Consider the following 19,076-nt stretch of genomic DNA (forward strand, 5'->3'; position numbering starts at 1 on the left):
CTTACTGGAAGGAAAATTTGCTGGGACAGCAAAAATAACAAACAAACCAAACAGCCAGATTTAGAAGCTTGTAATATAATAATTAAAGCCAGTATTTTTAGTAAACTACATCTGTGTAATCATAAAAGCACTTGGTTAATTGAAAATCAACTGGATAATAATTACTTTAAAAGGACTTAGAACCCCAAATTTGTCTGTAGTCTGCACTCAGTAATTCACATAAAACCAGCCTCCTGCCTGCTGAAGAGGAATGCAGGAAACCAAAGAGCAAAAGGAAAAGGAAAGGAAGAGAAAACATAGAATAGTGAAAAAGACAACCACTGCATAAGAAATATGCATAGTTTACATAAATAAAAAGTCATCTTGAAGTAAAATCTTTAAATATTTCACTTTGAAGAGAAAAAGAGCATAAAGGATGGCTCTAACAATTCCTCTTCAAGCCTTCCTGCAGATGGACTGTGGATAGAGCTCTGCTGACCAGGCTACTGAACCATAATTCTCAAAGGAAGGTAACCCAAGCTCGGAATCATTATGAATCTTTCAGCCTGCTATATTTTATCTATTTAGTAGCTGCAGCAAAATTTCTCGAACTACTCTAGGAGCAGGGACTTCATGGAGAAGACTAGAATCACTGCAACCAAGGCAACAGACAACCAAAGCTAAAAACAGCTAGGGTAAAAATAAATGTTCTGTCGATTATACTTGTTGTATTTAGTAGGTTTGGAACGAGCTACAGAAAATTACTCCTAGAAGTCTAGAAAACATGACAAGTATTTCTAGCTCTGCAATAAATCAAAGAAATGTATTCCATCACAAATTCCAATTTTCATTTTTTGGAATTAGTTCTGTACTTCATTTTGATGCCTTTCTTCAAGTTTCCTCTGATACAACCCAAGCTTTTTTTTTTTTTTTTTTTTTTTTGTATTAATAATCTCAGTTAAGCTACCTTACATTAAAATAAATTGAGCACACAAAAGCATGGAAATAAGTTACATACAGAGATCGTAGTATTTGTCTTCTTTCATGGGCATTTGATGAGAAATCCCACCATTGTTTATCAAGTTAGTTTTATCAGATATTAGGAATTGAAGGTCCTTTTTCCAACTCACTGATTCTAGGGCATTCTGCTACAATTTGCCAAAGTTTTAGAACTTTGGAACATTCAGCTCAAGAACTAGTGAAACAGCTTATAAGTATGGTGATTTATGAGCAGAAAGGAACTTCAATGCTAGCAAAGTGTTGAATAAAACCATGCACTTTTCCAAAAAGCTACAGAAACATAGAAGTAGTATAAACTGTTTGTAGAAGCCTATAACAAACATAACTCTAAAGCATGCGATGATTCTTTACTTCTTCATAGGACTGAAGTATTTGAGAAAGCTATTAGATTGTTTTTACTGTATTCTCCTTACTTACTTGGCTTAATCTATATTCTTGGAAAAATTTGCATTTGTTACTATCAAGGTTCTAAAAACTCAGCAAGTACAAAAGCATGCAAATGCTACATTCCCCTTCGCCTTCAAATTTTCATTGCTCCAATTAATACTTTATTCAGTGGGTACAGCGTACAAGTTATCACACGATTGTCTGCAGAATCAACTTGTACTCCACACAATAGTCAGTAGAATTTGTCCACTTGGCCTATGATAACAGTACTTACCTCAATGAACAGGAGGTAAGGTACCTCATCTTACATTTACTGCTTAAGAACAGATTGCTTCAGTCTTTCCACAACTGGTATTTTTAGATTATCAATGTGTACAGAAAGACAAACCACATTAATTTACAAGATTGCTCTCCCAGAATCCGTAAGCAAAGTACAACTCGAAACCAACCCACTTCCTCTCCTTTGCTTTACCTGTATTTAAGCTTTCCACTCTTAGAGGGAGACCTGACTGGGCCACAGCAACGAGTTTCAAAGCAATATAAAATTGACTTCTTCCAAAATAGCCAAGTCTTGTTGCACCGCAGAGCTCCATAATCTGCAATGAAACACAGTTAATTCTGTGAGGAAACTTAAAAATACAAATTGCTTTAAAGAGGCAATTTCATATATTCAGAAGCAGTAGATCTTGCATTAAATGACTGTAACAACTTAATATGAAACCCCTATATAGTAGATGGCAAGACTTAAAGCATATGATATTCTTCACAGCCAGCAAAAATTCCAAGTCTAAAACTGAAGTTTCCTTCAAATTTTCTTTTTTCCCCTTTTCTTTCACCTCTTTTTAGAGGTTCTACACATTTGATGGAAAAGAACATGCTAGCTGCCAAGGGTCTTCAGAAAAAAGAAAATTCCAAAAAAACCACACAACTAGAAAGCCCATAAGAATCCTACTTCACCACTAACTATTAGCAGCTATACTGTCTTTGTTTCTTAAGCAACTGCTACAGAAAAAAGAAAATCTACTTTTAAGAACGTTCAACATTTTTAGAATTATGCTGATTGCTAGATATAATTCAGAAACTAAATAAGGATTTTCAAGTAATCACCATACAAAATTTAAAAGCACATTACTGATCATATCAGAGAAATGGTCCTGCCCCTTATTTTTGCCTGAAAATTTCCATAACTATTAGAATTTATTAAAAGTGAACGAATGTTCATAATTTCAAATGCTATCTTCTATCCTATTCTGATATGTTTGAAATAGCTCAATTTCTAACTTTTAAGGTTAACCTATAAAGCATTCATTCAGAACACAAAGGAGTATTTACCACCATTCACAGTATTTTCCATTCAGAGAGACCTAGACAGGTCCCAGTTGTGGGTCCAGGAGAACCTCATGAGATTAAAAAAAAAAAACAAAACAAAAAAAACAAAAGAACAATGGCACCCAGGCCACAACTTCCTCCGCTATCCCAGTAAGCTGGTAGACAAGAAGGTAGAGCACAGCCCCACTGAAAGTGACTTAGAGGTACTGGTGGATGGCAGGTTGGATGTGAGCCAGCAATGTGCCCTCACAGTCCAGAAATTCAGCCATATTCTAGGCTGCATCAAGAGGCATGGCCAGCAGGTTAAGGAAGGTAATCCTGTCTCTCTGCTCCGTGCTGGAGAGACCTCACCAGAGGTACTGTATCCAGATGTGGAATTCTCAGAACAAGAGAAAGACAGACCTATTGAAGCGCATCCAGAGGAGGGTCACAAAAATGATCCTGGTGTGGAACATCTCTACAAAGACAAGCTGAGAGCTGGAGCCATTTAGCTTGGAGAAGAGAAGGCTCTAGGGAGACCCGACGCCAGTGGTGATACTCAGAGTCAGGCTGGACAGGGCTCTGAGAAGCCTCATCTAGCTGAAGATATCCCTCCTCATTGTAGGAGAGTTGGTCCCATGGGCCTTTAAAGGTCCCTTCCAAAATGCACATACACCAGGACAGACAAGAGAATGCAGAACTTCAGGTTCTTCAAATAATGACACCATATGTTCTATTTAATTTAAGAAATACAGCACAAAAGTGAAGTTATCCCATTCCTTTCTTTCCTTGGTGCTATGTAATGCAGAGGCAATCCTATACCTTTTGTTATGAAATTATACAAATGTTGGTCCCTCCCAATGGCAGCCACGTATTCAAACATGCTGACTGCACTCCCCCAACCTCAAGGGCCTGCAAATCTGATATGGGTAGCACATTCCTGCTTCTGAAAGTCGTTGGCAAGATGACACATCCCAAATCTGACTAAGTTCAATAATCCCGACTCTTTAACACATAAAGCAGTCTCATCCAGACTGTAATGATTCAAACGAGATACAATGATCCTGTTGGACACCATCATGAAAGGCTTGCTGAAGTCAAGGCAAATGACAGTGCTCTTCTCCCCTCACCCAGTTCTATGGTCTTTCCATCACAGCAGGCCATTTGCTTGACAAGTATCCTTGGTGAATCCGCACTTGCCAATCCCAGTCACTACTTTTGCCTTCCTGTCCTGAGAAATGGCTTCCAAGTGAACTTGTTCCATAATTTTCCCAGGGACTAAAGTGTAGCTGATCAGAATGAAGTTCCCTGAACCCTTGCTCCTCCTGAAGATGGCTGCAACCCATCTTTTTTCAGTCACCAAGGCCCTCTAATCTTTACAACAGTTCAAAGATAAAGCAGGCTTGCAATGACATTCGCTTGCTTTCACAGTATTTTTGGAATCATCTGGTCCTATGAACTTGATATGTAACCAAGCTACTCTAGGATACCTGTTTTAGCAGAGGGGTTGGACTAGATGATCTCCAAAGGTCCCTCCCAACCCCTATACTGTGATATTTTTTGAGACATCCATCTTCTTACACTTACAAGTTTCTTCTTTTTAAACCATTCCCAGGATCAAAAGCCTATAAGAAGCTGACTGTAATGATAATTCAGAGAAGGCACTGAGAATCTCAGCATCACCTACATCAAGTGGCACTAACTCCCCCCTCACATCTCAGCACAGTCACATTTTCAATTTAGCAGATCTAGTCTCTTGATGCATCTTCTCAGTTTCCTAACTACTGGAATGAACTCACTAGGCTTAAAGAAATTTGTCCAGAAAGAACTCCCTGCTCTCATGAGAAACAGTTCTGAAGGACAGATGACCTCACAGTTACTTTTTGTTGGGAAACAGTCAACATTTTCACATAGCAGAAAATGAACCATGAGGTCCATGAAGAGTTAGACTGTATGCTGCACCACTGCTGAAACAGAAAAGACTTCAATCATTGTGCAATCAAGCACAGGTTTATTAACTAAAGCAGAGTTGCAAATGGCCCAACAAAAGGTTTCTTGGGTATTTCCTTACCATGCAGCAGGATTATCGGACCTCATGAAAGTCGTTGTGAAGCCTGTCACAGAAAGGATTGGGAAGTTGACAAAGACTCAGTCCCAAAGCAGTTCCTGGAGGATCAGGAGGTCTATTGCTCTGCATAGAGCTTATAAATCCTTCTGGACAGAAGCTAGCAGCATTAATTAACATGGGTACATCTGCTTCACACACTGTCCTACAACACTTATGTTATTTGTGTTTTCCTAATATGGCATTCTTGCAGTGTGATGTCTGGACAGAAGTCAACAGATTTTTTTTAAGGTTCATTAATCAAAAGAAAATAGTTTATATTTCAATATGGTACATTAGTGTCAGTACACATTAGACTACCAGAAATTCCCTATGGAAACAAATCACAGTAAACTGACAGGTGAGAGCTCAAAGAATAAAAACTTTGAGGAATTAACTATGGAAATTGCCCATACTTAGCAAAAGGCTGAAAAAACACTATGTTTAAATGACTGGCAGCAGAGTTTCAGTAAGAGATAGGAAAAACAAGAATTTATTATTGTACTGGTTTTGTTTGTGCTTTTTTTTTTTTTTTAAAGCATATTTTGGAAGACTGATGATTACCCATGTACTTGACTATACCTAAAAAAAGCTCGTTGATCCTGGGATCTAACATTTACAGATGAATAACTGAGCAAAATCTGGAAAAGCTTTTTATGACAGGAAACAGTGACACAGGTATTTGGAGCCTATGCAATCATTGGGTAGTATTGGTTTTTGGCAATTCAAAGTCAGTGCTGGACTAGAAACAGTTGTTTTTGGAGCGGGTCAGTATTGCCAGGTTGAAGAAAAACACTTCAGCTGAAGACTGGATTAATCATTAAGCTACAATGGCAGTAAGCATTAGAGAGGAAAGACAAGCATGAATTCAAAGGAGAGAAGTGTAGGAGAATACATTTAAATATCATGAAAACTGAAAAACACTGAGGATACAGGAAAATGGAATGCCCTCACGCTGCTGAAGAAGGAGCTGTCAAATCCTCTCAAAGAAAGTCAAAGGAGACCTTTCTTTCAAAAAGACTGTAACCCAATCAGACACCTGATGGTTGAGTAAAATCATTAAATGCAAAGGTCTGCTGAAGACCCCTGAGCTCACTGACAATACGCCTGAACAAACCCAAAACAGTCTACCTATAATCTCCTCAAAGGAGGATTTAAATACTCAACAGGGAGTAAGCTATACTGACAGGAAAAAAAATAATAAATCAAGGGATTGCTTCTGAGATTTGTTTTATTTTTAGGAATTTCATCTTCTGAGGACTATAGAGGATAAGGATTTTCCTAAAACACTCCAAGGAATGCAAAGTCATCTTCAAGACAAAAGACAAAATGCTCTATTATTGTTTTCACCTCCTTAGGTAGGAAGATCCTGACATGGCACTGTTACAATTAAGCAAATTAGTGGTGACAACTTTCTAAAGATCCAGAAACTGTTGACACAAAAAACAGTTTGGGGTTTTTCAATTATAAAATTGCACACACAGTCCTTTTCCATACTACAAAGAAATAACACCAGCATCAGTAGCATTAGGAGTTGGCACAGATCAGACATACATAGGAAATGGTAGGTTGACAAAGAACCTCTTTCCAAGCTCTTATCTTCTAGAACTTCTACAGATATAAAATAAGAGGTCCTTGGACCTGGAGATGTTTGTTAAAAAAACAAAACAAAACAAAACCCTAGAAGTTTTAAAATCCCAAGTGAAGCGGAACAAATCACATCTCTATCAAATGTGTTAAAACGTACTTTTCACAAGTCAGACAAGCTTTCTCAAAAAGTCTTCAAGATTATCACACTCCCTTGCCCCTAGGCTCTTTTGCAAGGCAAATCAAGCCCACAATCTGCAAACATTATGTATATAAAAGCACAACCATTTATAACTTCTTCAATGGTAAGGAATAAAGGAAGATACACGCCACCTACGCAGTAAAGATTTAAAAACATCTTTCAGCTGCTTGGACAGAGCTACTGAAGTACTAAGCATTCCACAAAAGAAAGTTATAAGGAGCAAGACTGAGGCAACTTTTCATGATTGGCAGTGACAACACAAACAGTGGATGGAGAGGGAGTGAACGAGCTCATTGCTGGGCTTCTGTATCACATCAACTAAACTAGGATGTTAACTCAAGTTTACTATCCACTAAAAATATACAAAGTTATTATTTATGTATGTGTATTTGTATACATAAATCACACACTGATATTAAGAAGCAGAACTGGGATCCCAATACACATTTTGGTCTCAATTTTATAAGCACATTCTTAATTTGAGGTATTCTAGTAATCCAATTATTAGTATAGAGGTTTTTTTTTGTTTTGTTTTGTTTTTTTAAATTATACACACAAAGAAGCCTTGCCTACAACCACAGAATAGCTGAGCTTGGAGACAGCCTCTGGAGATCACCCAGACCAATCACCTTGGCTCAAAGCTACAGCGTTTTGCTTAGGGCATGTACAGTTGGGTTCTGAGTACATCCAAGGATATACAAGGAGACTCTACAGAGTCCACCTTTTCCTTTGTTCAATTACCCTTGCAGAAAGTTTTTTCCTGTGTTTAAATAAAGCAAGGATCAGGAGTTATATCATATGAACCATGCCCAGAGTTGCAAAACAAGTTTTCGCGTAAGTTTGAAAACTGAAGTTAAATCAGACCATGTGAATACACTTTTGCTTCAGTACTTTTTACACACTTTTCCAGTTTCACTGTGCATACTGACCATAATGTTTTATTGAAAAACAAGCAATACACTGAAAAAGAAACCAAGGGTCTATTTCAGTTAAAAAAAATTGAGAAGTAGAAAGAATAACCTGTGTTCTGTTTTCAGGTAATTTAATGAATAATGATGAAAAATAATGAATAATAACTATGACTAGAGATTAACTTTCATTCACAGTTTAAGATAAAAAACATGATGTCAATAACATTACTTTTGCATCCCATTTGCAGTCATTCATTGATAAGAATCCTAAAGCTCTTCGCAGATGAATGTTAAGCAGAAAATGACATACGGTGTCTAATGTAAGTTTACTGCAAAACAGATTCATACTGGGTACTAAAATGTGTTTCACACAAAGGTGCTCTTCTGAAGTCAGGAATCCACTCATCTCAGCTACAATAAAAATTACCTGCAACTTTACAGGGCAATGTAATTTGGTATACAGGCAGTTGAAAAAATATTTCTCGGGAACATATATTCCAGCAGAAAAATATTACCATCACTATATATAGAAAACCCATGAAAATCTCCATCACGTTTTTTTTCTTAATTGAATCTTTCCTCACAATTCTTTACCTTCATTGTTCAGTACCCATCTGTTAGTAGATCAATTTCTGCCACTCCATTCATAGTGGCATCTATTTCACTAACTGCAGACCACTGTCCTCCAGGCTGACAGTTCTGTAATTACTCTCTTACCTACCCCTCTGGCTAGCCAAAGAAATATTGATCAGTTTTTAATCAAGAATTTTGCAGTTTTCTGCAGAAAAATCTCACTTGACAGGTAGCTTCTGAGATGCGACAGTTGTTTATGGCACTGTATAGCAGCAACAAGACAGAACTGACAAAGATCCTTCTTCCGATGGGTTATTTTTAACCAAGACAAGTCTCTGACCTAGTTCCCTGCAGGGCTCCACAGACCTTGGCACGTGGAGGCACTCGGGAAGAAATAAAAAATGGAGACAGGACAAACAAACTGCCGCTAAAAGAAACGGCCCAAGCGTTGCACAGGATTTTATGTTTCACCACTACTGGCAATGTATGGCAAATATTTTAACAGTCTTAAAGCCACCCCAAGTTTATTTGCAGAATGCATTTATGAAGGATAGAGCGTGGCTATATTTAATCCAGTTAAGTGTGAAGTAGAAAACTTTCATATGCTGAACAGCAAGGTTAATATTACCTAGATTTAATACATAGTTACCTTGCTAAGTACTTCAGATATATAGCACCAACTAGTTGAATGTATTTACTACTAAGAATATGCAAACACAAGCTACGTATTTGGGACACTGATGTGTTTTTAAGTCTTACTGACTATTCCAGAAAGACTGATCTCAGACAAAGCCACAAATCTGGCTTCAGAATACAAGTCTTTAAACAAATAAAACCTATAGCACTGAAGTACTTACAAGAGGACTCATACTCTTGGGAACAAACCTTCAGAGTCTCCCACTGCCCGTATATACAGAGCATATACTTACCCACCCTTGGTTTTCCCACACTGCATGTATCCACTGCTAAAATATCACTGGGAAAAAACCTAATCGATAGCTCCAAGTGTAACAGTCTGTACATACTCAAGAGTTAAGCTCCCCTATTACACGGGTCATTTCAGGTTCAAACACGCAGACAAATCAAGCATTTCAGAATTAATCACCTCAGAAATAAATAAGTTAATTAGTTGTTCAAAAAAGATGACCCATTATTTTCAACTCTCAGATAAATGATTCTGCTCTGGTATTTTAGAATTTGTTTTACGGAGGTGTCCATTCTCTCAGTCAGCCCACAGTAAGGGTTGGCAAATTTGGAGTCAAGCTTTCATTCTGTTAATAGAAAAGCAGCAAAAACATATGAAAAGCTGCTATGACACATGCACAAAATAAATGCTTCTTTTAATAACTGAATGCACTGAATGCTACAATTAAAAAAAATGAATTCACAATATTTCCACCTATTTTTTTGAGCTAGTTATATTTTAGATCTTTTACTTCAAAAGCAGTATTTTTTCCCCACAGATATTACATATAAAATCTAATTTTCATAAATATATAACACTATCACTGTGCAATAGCTCAGTATCACAACATTTCTCACACTCACTCTCTCCAAAAAAAAAAAAAAAAAAAAAAAAAAAAGGAAAAAAATATGATGGAAAAAAGCTCACCAGTTGAGGCAAGGACAGGGAGATCACTCACCAATTACCATCAGTGGTACAAACAGACTCACGGTAAGAAAGATTAACCTAACTTGTTGTCTGTTGATAACAGACAAGGACACTGAGAACTAAAACTTAACACCTTACTCCCCATGCACCCTCTTATGCGTCCTCATCCCAAACAGTGCAAGGGAAAAAAGAATGGGGGCCAAGGTCAGTCCATAATGCTTCATTTCTTCTTCATGGTCCTTAAAGTACATGGTGTCCCCTCCCATGGGATGATATCCCAAATGAATCCCAGCTGAGTTTCCCACAGACTGCAGCTCTCAAGCACTGCTCCAACACAGCTCCATATACAGGGCCCACCCTTCAGGAGTGTCCTTCAAGGGCAGCAGCTCCCCTAGACTTCCTGCTCCACCTTAGGCTCCTCCATGGCTGCATGTGGAGATATGCTCTACACAGTGCCTGTAGGCTGCATGGGAACAGCTTTCTTCTCCATGGGCCTCTCCTGGACTTTAGGGAACTTCTGCTCCATGCCTGGAGCGCTTCCTGCCCTCCTTCCATGCTGACATTGGAGGCTGCAGGACCACTTCCTCACATTTTCTCACTCCTCTCCCAGCTGCTGCTGCCCAGCAGTTTTTCCCCTTCCTTAAATCTGCACTCCCTGAGGCACAACCAGCACTGCTCATAGCTCAACTCAAAAAACACCTGAAACAGATTAAAGTTCATTCTAAGGAGTAATCCACACCATTAGATAAAAGGGCCTCTAAAGCAGGAAGCTCGTCACTTGAGACAACTTATCAGTAAGGTAGCAAGAGAACTTTTTAAGTCTGCAGTGGGTAGTACATCCTGCAAATTGAACTGACAAGGCAAATCTACATACCCAAACCATTGTGGCCTGACACATCTGACCCCCAAGTTCAGGAAGAAAGCAGCACAGGAGACATTCCTGACCTCAACCCATTCCAGAAGTGGTCTGCAACATCTCCTGTTGTTCCTGGCAGCACATATGTCAATGGTGTGTTAAAGACTCATTCATGGATGATACTTCCTAATGCAGTAGCTTCAATTTTTCCATTTCCAGTCAAAGCTTTTGGTCCTGCTAACAGCTCTTGTAAAAGCTGTAGCAGGCATACACAAAAATCTCCTCACTGTTAGCCTCTCATACAAACCTCCACAGTTCCCTTATTGCTTTGATTATTCATTGTAAAGGCTGCTAATCATCATCTATACACACAGATGAACATAAGGCGTATGGTTATCAAAAAGATGAGACAGATGTATCCTGCATGTATTTGAACTGCCTACAAGATCATGATAGTGATTGGGATAGGCCCTTTCTCCAAAGATTACTGATCTAGAGCCACAGACCTTCCCACCAGACCCTAACTCTTAAGCAAATTATTGCCAAATATCTTCAAAAGTGGGATAAAATTAAAAAATGACATACTTAATAGCACCAACAAAGGAAAATAAAATATATATAAAAGATAGCCAAATGAACATTCACAAAGCAACTACTGTCCTTCTAACTAAACTGTACAAAATACTAGCTGGAATAACTCAAGGTAAAGTTGCTCACATCAAGAAGCTCTCTAACTGCTGTTTTTCTGGTAGATGCCCATGTGAAAGATAATAGTAAAAGGCAGCAAAGAAGACTGGGGAGGAAAAGAATTGGAAGCAGCAAAAGACAGCCTGAAGACCTAGAGATGCAGAAAGAGAGGTTCTTTTAAAAGGGGAAATACCACATACCTGTCTCCGCTTCCTATGCAATTTTACATTACTGCTTAACCTAAATAGCTCTTTGCTCAGTCACACCATTGTTATGTTACTCCTCCTTCCTCAGCTCTCAGTTGCACAATTCCCCACTCCTGAGCATTAGCTTGTTCTCATGTATCTGATCACACAGTATGATTACTCCGCTCAGTAAGCCTGCAAAAAGTGACTGTTATTGTTTCATTAAACTGAATCCTTCTACTGTTCAGCCAACGAACACTTCAGCAACTACAAGGAAGCACGTGGCTGGTGGCAATGATTTGTTCATGTGCCTCTAAACTTCTTGCAAGGTGTAGCCTCAAGAAAGTTGCAACGCTTTGCATTTTAGAGACGTGGAAAAGGTAGAAATGAGGCAATTGAAAAGAATGTCACATCAAAAGTAGTTGCAAATCCACATAGTACATCTGTCTAAATTAATCCTCTGTAGATCAGAAAGATATGTGAATATATCAGACTACTAAGAATTCCCTTCAAAACAAAGCACTTCTCCTTTCCATGATGGTGTCATGAAGAATTCAAGCAACAGGAGGAGGAAACACTTCAGCGCCAACTCTCAATGACTGAATCAGCCTGTGACAATTTCAGACTCCCAGGATGATTGAATCATACTCGAGTGACTGCATTTCCAGAACAAATGGTAACAGCCATGGTAGCCACGCAATCGCTGAGATGGCATCTAAGTTCGGTTTTGTCTCAAAGAGGTATTTTAAAGCAATAACATATTTAGCACTTCAAATTATTACTATAACAACAAATCGTGCAAGTTTCTTCAGAGGAGGTCACGTGAATATCCTAACTCTGGATGTTCCTGCCATGCTACACTGGGGATTTTTCCTGCAAATTCCTTCTTCATTGCTAAATGTTGAACAGAACACCAAGCACATTTTGACTCCTTTCACACCTTCTACACAATTGATTGATGTTCCTTGCTAATTCATTTTCTTACTTCCTGCATTTTAGTATTTTCACCAAAAGTCAATTTTCATCACTACACCAGAACGTAAGACAGAAAAGCTCCAAAGAATGAATATGAGCTACTGGCTGTTTACTAACACACAGTGAAAATTAAGGCATTCCCTAATCTCAGAATTAGTCATCACACCATGGCATACCCAAAAAGGACTGGTCAGATCTGCCTTGTGATTCCTGAACACTTCCATACAAGTTCACAAGAAGCTCCTGTACCTACTGCTTTATGCTGCTCTCCCACCTACGTCTGTTCTCAGAGTTAAGCTGATCAAACAGCCCTCATCAGTTACTCTGCACTGCTTTCCTCCTCTCAATAAGGTCTATAAGCCTTCAAGTCTATCAAAGTCAAAAAAAATTCTAGTAAAAATTCTAAAAAAATGTGCATGTATAAACTATACTTGGGACTTAGAGTTACTTGCACCAGGTTCTTAAACAATCTCAGACAGTTGTACACATTGCTGCCATAAGAAGAGACTTTCCTACAACATTTATGAAGCAAGATTAATGCTAAATTTTTGTACAGCCCAGTGCTGGTCAACCTCTTGCAGAATTACTAGAGAAAAAGACTTGTTTAAAGTTGAGTCTGTTAACTGCTCTGTTAATATACTTTGGAAGCATGTTAGAGCTCAAAAGTTAATCATTCTAAAAATTCAGGTCAAGCTGTCATCTTTCCCAAGCCTTTCAATCTATCAAAGCATTGTTTTGTACACAAACAAGCAGTTCATACACAGTTTTAATGTACTTTTTCTATAGCAAGTGCAGAGGATGATCTATTTAGACAACAACTCCAGTCAGAAAAACACACACATCACAAACACTGAGTCCTGATTCTGTAAATTAGTGCTCGATGAAGCACTGCTGGCTTAATACTCCATCTGGAGAAACAGTGAAGGAAAAAGAGCAAATAGGAAATGTATCTTCCTACAATAATCACTACACAAACTCAAGTGAATAAAGTCTGACAGGCAGTCTATTGCTTACATCCTTTGAACTCGCATAGGCAAAAAGCTGAATTCTCTTAAGGTCCAGAAATTTTTAAGGAGGTCTAATTTAAAATTGGTCATAAATATAGCAAATATTTATGACCTAATACATGCAAAACTTGTCTGTAAGAGCTAGCATTTCAAAAACTAGCAAACAGAACTGAAAAGTCATGGAGATTGCCACACTATCATAGAATGGTTTGGGTTGGAAGGAACCTTTAAGATCATCTAGTTTCAAGCCCCCTAATATCTAAAGTAATATTTATTGAAGATTAGACTAAGGTGAAGGCATGTTTGCAGCTTTTCTAGGGGTGGAGGAAGTGCTCAACAGTTTAACACAAAAGAATCACACCAAGTTCACAGCACAAGTTTGTAACTTGATTCTAAGACAGCTGCGTTTCTCACTAAAGTTCCCGATATTTCTGAACAGATTTTGCCATGTCAGAACGGGTCTGATTTGTCCCCTACTGTCCTCTGATGACACATGAAAAAAACCACAACCGTTTTCAAACAAAGCTGAGCTGTGATACTTGAAATTTTCTCAATGCTGTGCTGGCATATGGAATCGTGAAGAGATTATGTACTATGAATTATGAATTCCCGTCAATTTCAAAGGCTGAAAAACAATTACAATGAGAAATCAGCCGAAAATAAATATAAGTCTAATAGAGCTTATCTACAGCGCTAAAGTTTTGCCATCAGCTTCCTGCTTTTGGTTTAAAAAACAATGATTATTCTCTGAGTAAATGCTGCTGAGATATGAGACTGCTCAAACTAATTAACTGTGAAGAGAAAACAATTTGCAGCCCAGCAGTCTCTGTGAAAGTAACAACATTTGTACCAGAGTTCTGTAGAAAACGCAAAGCACAATTCACAGGATACAAAGACTAAGCACAATTTCTGGCACTAACAGAAAGCAGGCTGTTTAAATATCTCATCTTTACAAGAAACAAGTTTAGCTTATTGCTCAGCTGACATGAAAGAAAAATGCTCTGCACTTGCATTTTAGCAAAGAGTGGGCAATTCACAAACTGAATATTCGCAGCTTTAGACCTAGGAGCTGTTTGTATTTACAGCAGATTCCTAAAATCTCATTTCCCAAACGAGAACTGGGATACAGCACGAAGTACAGACAAACATCCCTATAATACATAACAAGTGTTATATGGATTTATGTATACAGATTACATATGATTGTAATTATAAAGAGCTACTTACTCATTAGCCTTATGGTGCTCAAGCTAACAAAATAGTACAAATAGAAAAATACTAAATACAATTACACATTTCTGCACTAAAATGCCTTAATAATTAGCTGTTACAAACTCTAAACTAATTTTATCTTAAAATGTAGAAAAGCTTATAGCTTTTAAAGTAAAACAAACAAACCAAATACACATGTTGGATATAATTAACGAGCTATTTAAAAATCGGGCTTGTTTGCAGTTTATGCAGAGGTTATAATTAGAAGAAAGTTGGTGTGGGTTTTTTTGTTTTGTTTTGTTTTTGTTCTTTTTTTGTTGTTGTTTTGTTGGTTTTTTTTTTTTGTTTTGTTTTGTTTTGTTTTTTTTTTTTTTTTTTTATACAGCACACATTTTTTTGAGAGCTAGAAGTGCTATGAATTTTTAAACATACTCCAAATACAAACAGTGGAAGGTATGGGATCTGCATTGCAAAACATATTTTAACTTCTTAGCCCACTAGCTGAGAAAAGATGATGAATTCAGCAAATTAATCGTAGTTAGATTAATATTCCACACGTCTCCACCACTCAGGTAAACCTAAGCATGCCCTGGCTCAGCTTCCACTGGCACCACAAGACCACATACGTCCACACCTTGGGTGACTTCCTGCGCTGCCCAGACAGCATAGCTAGTGGACAGGGCTCTGTGCTCAGGGTCTGGACCTTCCAGTGAAGAAGCTGCATCACAGGTATGACTGGCACTCTTACAACCCTGATGGTAAGGCAGAAAACTCTGACAGAGTTTGAGGAAAACAAGCAGTGGCAGTCATTTCCACATCAATCACAACAAGGATCAAAATTAATTTGTCCCTACAGCCTCCTTAGAAATGAAATATATTTCAAATTGCATAACAAGAGAAAGACCTAAAATAGGCGTTACATTAGGGTTTAAATGGGCTAACATGAGCACACCTGTAATTAAAACAAAATGAGGGTAATTGTACAATTTATCTATCATTTCCAAGAATTTGTAGCAAAAAAACTAAGGCGCACGCTGTCAACTCTTAAGATGGTAACTCACTACTGTTAGAGAAAGTGCAGGCAAATTCTTGTGCATTATTTGTACAGCAGTATTGCTGTATTTGTGAAGCAACATGCTTTGACTCCTTAATTTCAGATGAGTATCATTTGCACAGCTGATTTTATTCTTGTCTTGTAAAGTTTCTGGAATTCATACTCAAAGAGTGATAGATAGTTTGTAAAGTTAGGTGAATCGGTCGGATAAATCAGAATTGCACAGATTGAACAAATAGGACAACTACTATGCTAATTTCACACATCGGTGATGAACTTCTGCTGTTGTTCCATACAACGATAGCTTTTACAGGCAACTTCACCAGCAGTAGAGGGACGAAGAACTGACTTAACCAGCATGTCTACATTAGCATTTTAGGTCAGACATAAAAAGTGCGTTTGAAGCAAATCTTCTGTGCATCCCACTGTTCCAGGTCATACTATGGAAGCACCTCACAACAGGCTACTACGTTTTTGTTTTTTCTAAGAAGCTGACCTAGAAGATGTACTCTAGGAACCTAATGCTAACACAGGCCAGAAGACCATGCCAGAACTTTGTCAAAGCAGACTCTGTGAAATGCATATACAGTGTCAGCATCAGGTCCTCAGCTTCACTTGAGCTGTGTTTCATTACTTGCTTATACAAACACCAACACACAGGTAACTGAGTTATGAAAAAAATAACTTGACAAAAAAATCCAACCACCCAGCTTTTGGCTAAACAAGCTTCCTCAACCAGCACACCGTGTATTCAAATGAATGACAGTGCCAGGCAGCTCCAATTTCCCATGATTGAAGTAACAACGAGATCTATGAGAGGTGACAAGTGAAATACCTGGTCACCCTAAAAGGGGAGGGCTCTCCTTTCTTCTTCCAGCAAATGCCTCTTTCCTTATGCCAGTGCTGACATTCATTCAGCCTCCTAGTTAGCTGATACAGAGATAAAAATCAACAAAAAATTGAAATTTTCTACTGCACAGCCCCTGGAACCAGTACAGCACAAAAGCATCATACAAGTGGAAGAAGCTGCAAGTAGGAGCACGTGGCTGGGGGGAGACTGAGCCACCTCCATCAGTGGCTTCGCATCACTAGAACAGTTTAACTGCAGAATGAAACCACGCCCTGAGAGCCATTTAAATACTTGCATACAGCTAGTACCCTAATACTAACTGCTGTGAAGTAGCTGGACTTGTTATCTCAACACATATACTTCTGTTCACTATTTTATGCATATCTTCTACCTTAATGCTAATTGCAACGACATGCACCAAAAAAAAGCAGAAGTGAAGGTGAAGGAAGGCTGGTGTTCCCACGTGAGCAGTTTAGGTTTTACCACAGTCTGTGCTACTGTCACTGGGGCAGTGCTAAGGCTGTCCCTTGTTAGGTATATACTATGTATCATGTACAGGTTTTCCTTCTGAGTTTTTGTTGCCTTGTGATATATACAATTTATATACATCAAATGCAACTGTTTCAGTCTTCTGCGTGTTCATTCCTTCTCCTTCATCAGGCAGCTGAGAGAACCCCCTTACAGCCAGATAGGAAAATGATTAAGAGGTTATTAATCTTTCATGTTGTAAAACATAAAAATCTCAAATAAACATAACCCTTTGCAGGAAAGGCTGCCTGTCTTTGGGGTGGGTATACTTGGGAACAAAACAAGTTATGGGCCCAGAAATGCAATTAAGTCACACATGCTCATTTTCAACAGAGTCAATTCTGGATTATACAGAGGTTATCTACAGACCCAAATGGCTGAAGAGCAAAATCTCAGGTAGCTTCTCAGGACTACGTGGTGCCTGTGAATTTGAAGAACAGCAATTTTGTACTGCTTTGCATTTCACATGACTACTACTACAACTGCATTCCAGGATTACATAAGATTTGAGAAACTGAATCGAGTTCCTTTCCGCCACAAACATCAGGTGCTTCAAATGAACAGGTAAGGGCACAGTACTGTGAGGTTAAAGGAAAATCCCACCTCCATCACACGGTTTCTTTATTTCATAAGCTCTATCATTTGCAATTTTTAGTTTTGTCTTTATAGCTTCGGAGCAGCAAATACAATTTCTCTTGGAAATAAAATATCTTGGCGCAGGCATCGAGCAGAGGCATATTTTGGTGAGACCAAGAGCAGCTAAGCAACTAGAGTCTGTCCTTAAATACAAGGTACTTCACAGGTGACCCGCAGTGATTGCACAAGCCGTCTAAAATGAGTCACACTGCTAAGAGCATTTTGACTTTCTTTGTATTATTTACAGTTTCATACCTCATGCAATCTAACATCTCCTTTGCTCTTTTAACTGCGAGGTTTTCCTTGCGATCTCTACAGAGATAAGCTAGGTCTGCTCCTTAGTTTGCTTATTTAGAAACTATGGAATGATGCCTGAGTAGTTTAATCTTTCCTTCAGATGTGCTCTACCTTACAAGAAAATACTTCACCTCCTCTGCAACAGATAAGGACTTAATCTGTGGCCACTTGCATTCAAAATTCCAAGTCTCTCCAAGTTCTTGTACCCAGCGCTCACACAAAGCAAGCTCCAGTACTAGTCTGAATCCCTGTGCAGATAACACATGCAAGTTTTACGGAAAAAGAGATTTTAAATGGAACAAACCTGCAAGCATTCACTTTCCTGGGATGATTCTTCTGAAACATACTGGCCACATGCAAAAAGTAGCAGGGGGTGGCCCTTGAGAAAGCTCATTCACAAAACACTGAGCACACAGACTCTAACCATTCAGTCCTGTCTGACAAGTCATCAAATAAAAGATTACTAGTTTTACCAGTAAGAAGTTTTTTTTTTATTCAGCCCTCTCCTGCTTCTTTATTTCTATTCAAAAACAAGCACTGCCAACTATCACCTTTCCTACTGAGCTGGAGCACATGATTCAAGGCATCTGGAGTCCTTTTAACAAACCCAGTCGCACTTACAGGCCTAGAACAAATCAGTAATCCTCGTTAAGCATAAAAATTCTCCTGAAATCTGGTAATAAAGTGCTGAATGCTGGCATTCGTGCACTGTATTTCTGGCTACAGTAACTGCTGCTTTGTTAGAAGGGGCTGCTCATCTAGCTAAAGAAGAGGATGTAAGTGCAGAGAAGATAGATCGGCTTTTGGGTATGGTTCTACCGAAAGCATTCTTTCAAAGTAGATCTAAGTATTTCTAAGTATGGAATGGGAAACTCCAAAAGCAGGAAACTGCTACAAACAGGTGTTGGTGAGAATGTTTCACTGGGAATACTTTCCTCAAGCGATCGTGAGAGGCACATCAGAGCTGACTGCTACGGCAGTAGCACTGTCCTATTGCTACCAGCTTTTAGATGTTACTCGCTCATGGAAGCAGTGCTAAAACTCTTCTTATACACATTGTAAGCATGGATCCACATCGTTCTTAACACCGCATTTTCCAGCGTTAG

The 19,076-nt window shown here is 38.5% G+C and overlaps 2 protein-coding genes across 8 annotated transcripts in view; one reads left to right on the forward strand and one right to left on the reverse strand.

The window, feature by feature from the left end:
* The window catches only part of REPS1 (RALBP1 associated Eps domain containing 1), a 63,041-nt gene that overhangs the window by 43,119 nt on the left and 846 nt on the right, over positions 1–19,076 (reverse strand). For all 7 annotated transcript variants that reach the window (XM_052674611.1, XM_052674604.1, XM_052674602.1 and 4 more), the window contains exon 2: positions 1,859–1,982. In XM_052674611.1, the coding sequence (XP_052530571.1) occupies positions 1,859–1,982 (124 nt within the window). The remainder of the gene's footprint in view (positions 1–1,858; positions 1,983–19,076) is intronic.
* Positions 1–19,076, forward strand: part of LOC128076816 (uncharacterized) — a 104,339-nt gene that overhangs the window by 10,305 nt on the left and 74,958 nt on the right. The window lies entirely within an intron of this gene.

The sequence above is a fragment of the Tympanuchus pallidicinctus genome, unplaced genomic scaffold (assembly GCF_026119805.1).
Source record: "Tympanuchus pallidicinctus isolate F22 unplaced genomic scaffold, pur_lepc_1.0 scaffold1, whole genome shotgun sequence".
NCBI classification, from domain to species: Eukaryota; Metazoa; Chordata; class Aves; order Galliformes; family Phasianidae; genus Tympanuchus; species Tympanuchus pallidicinctus.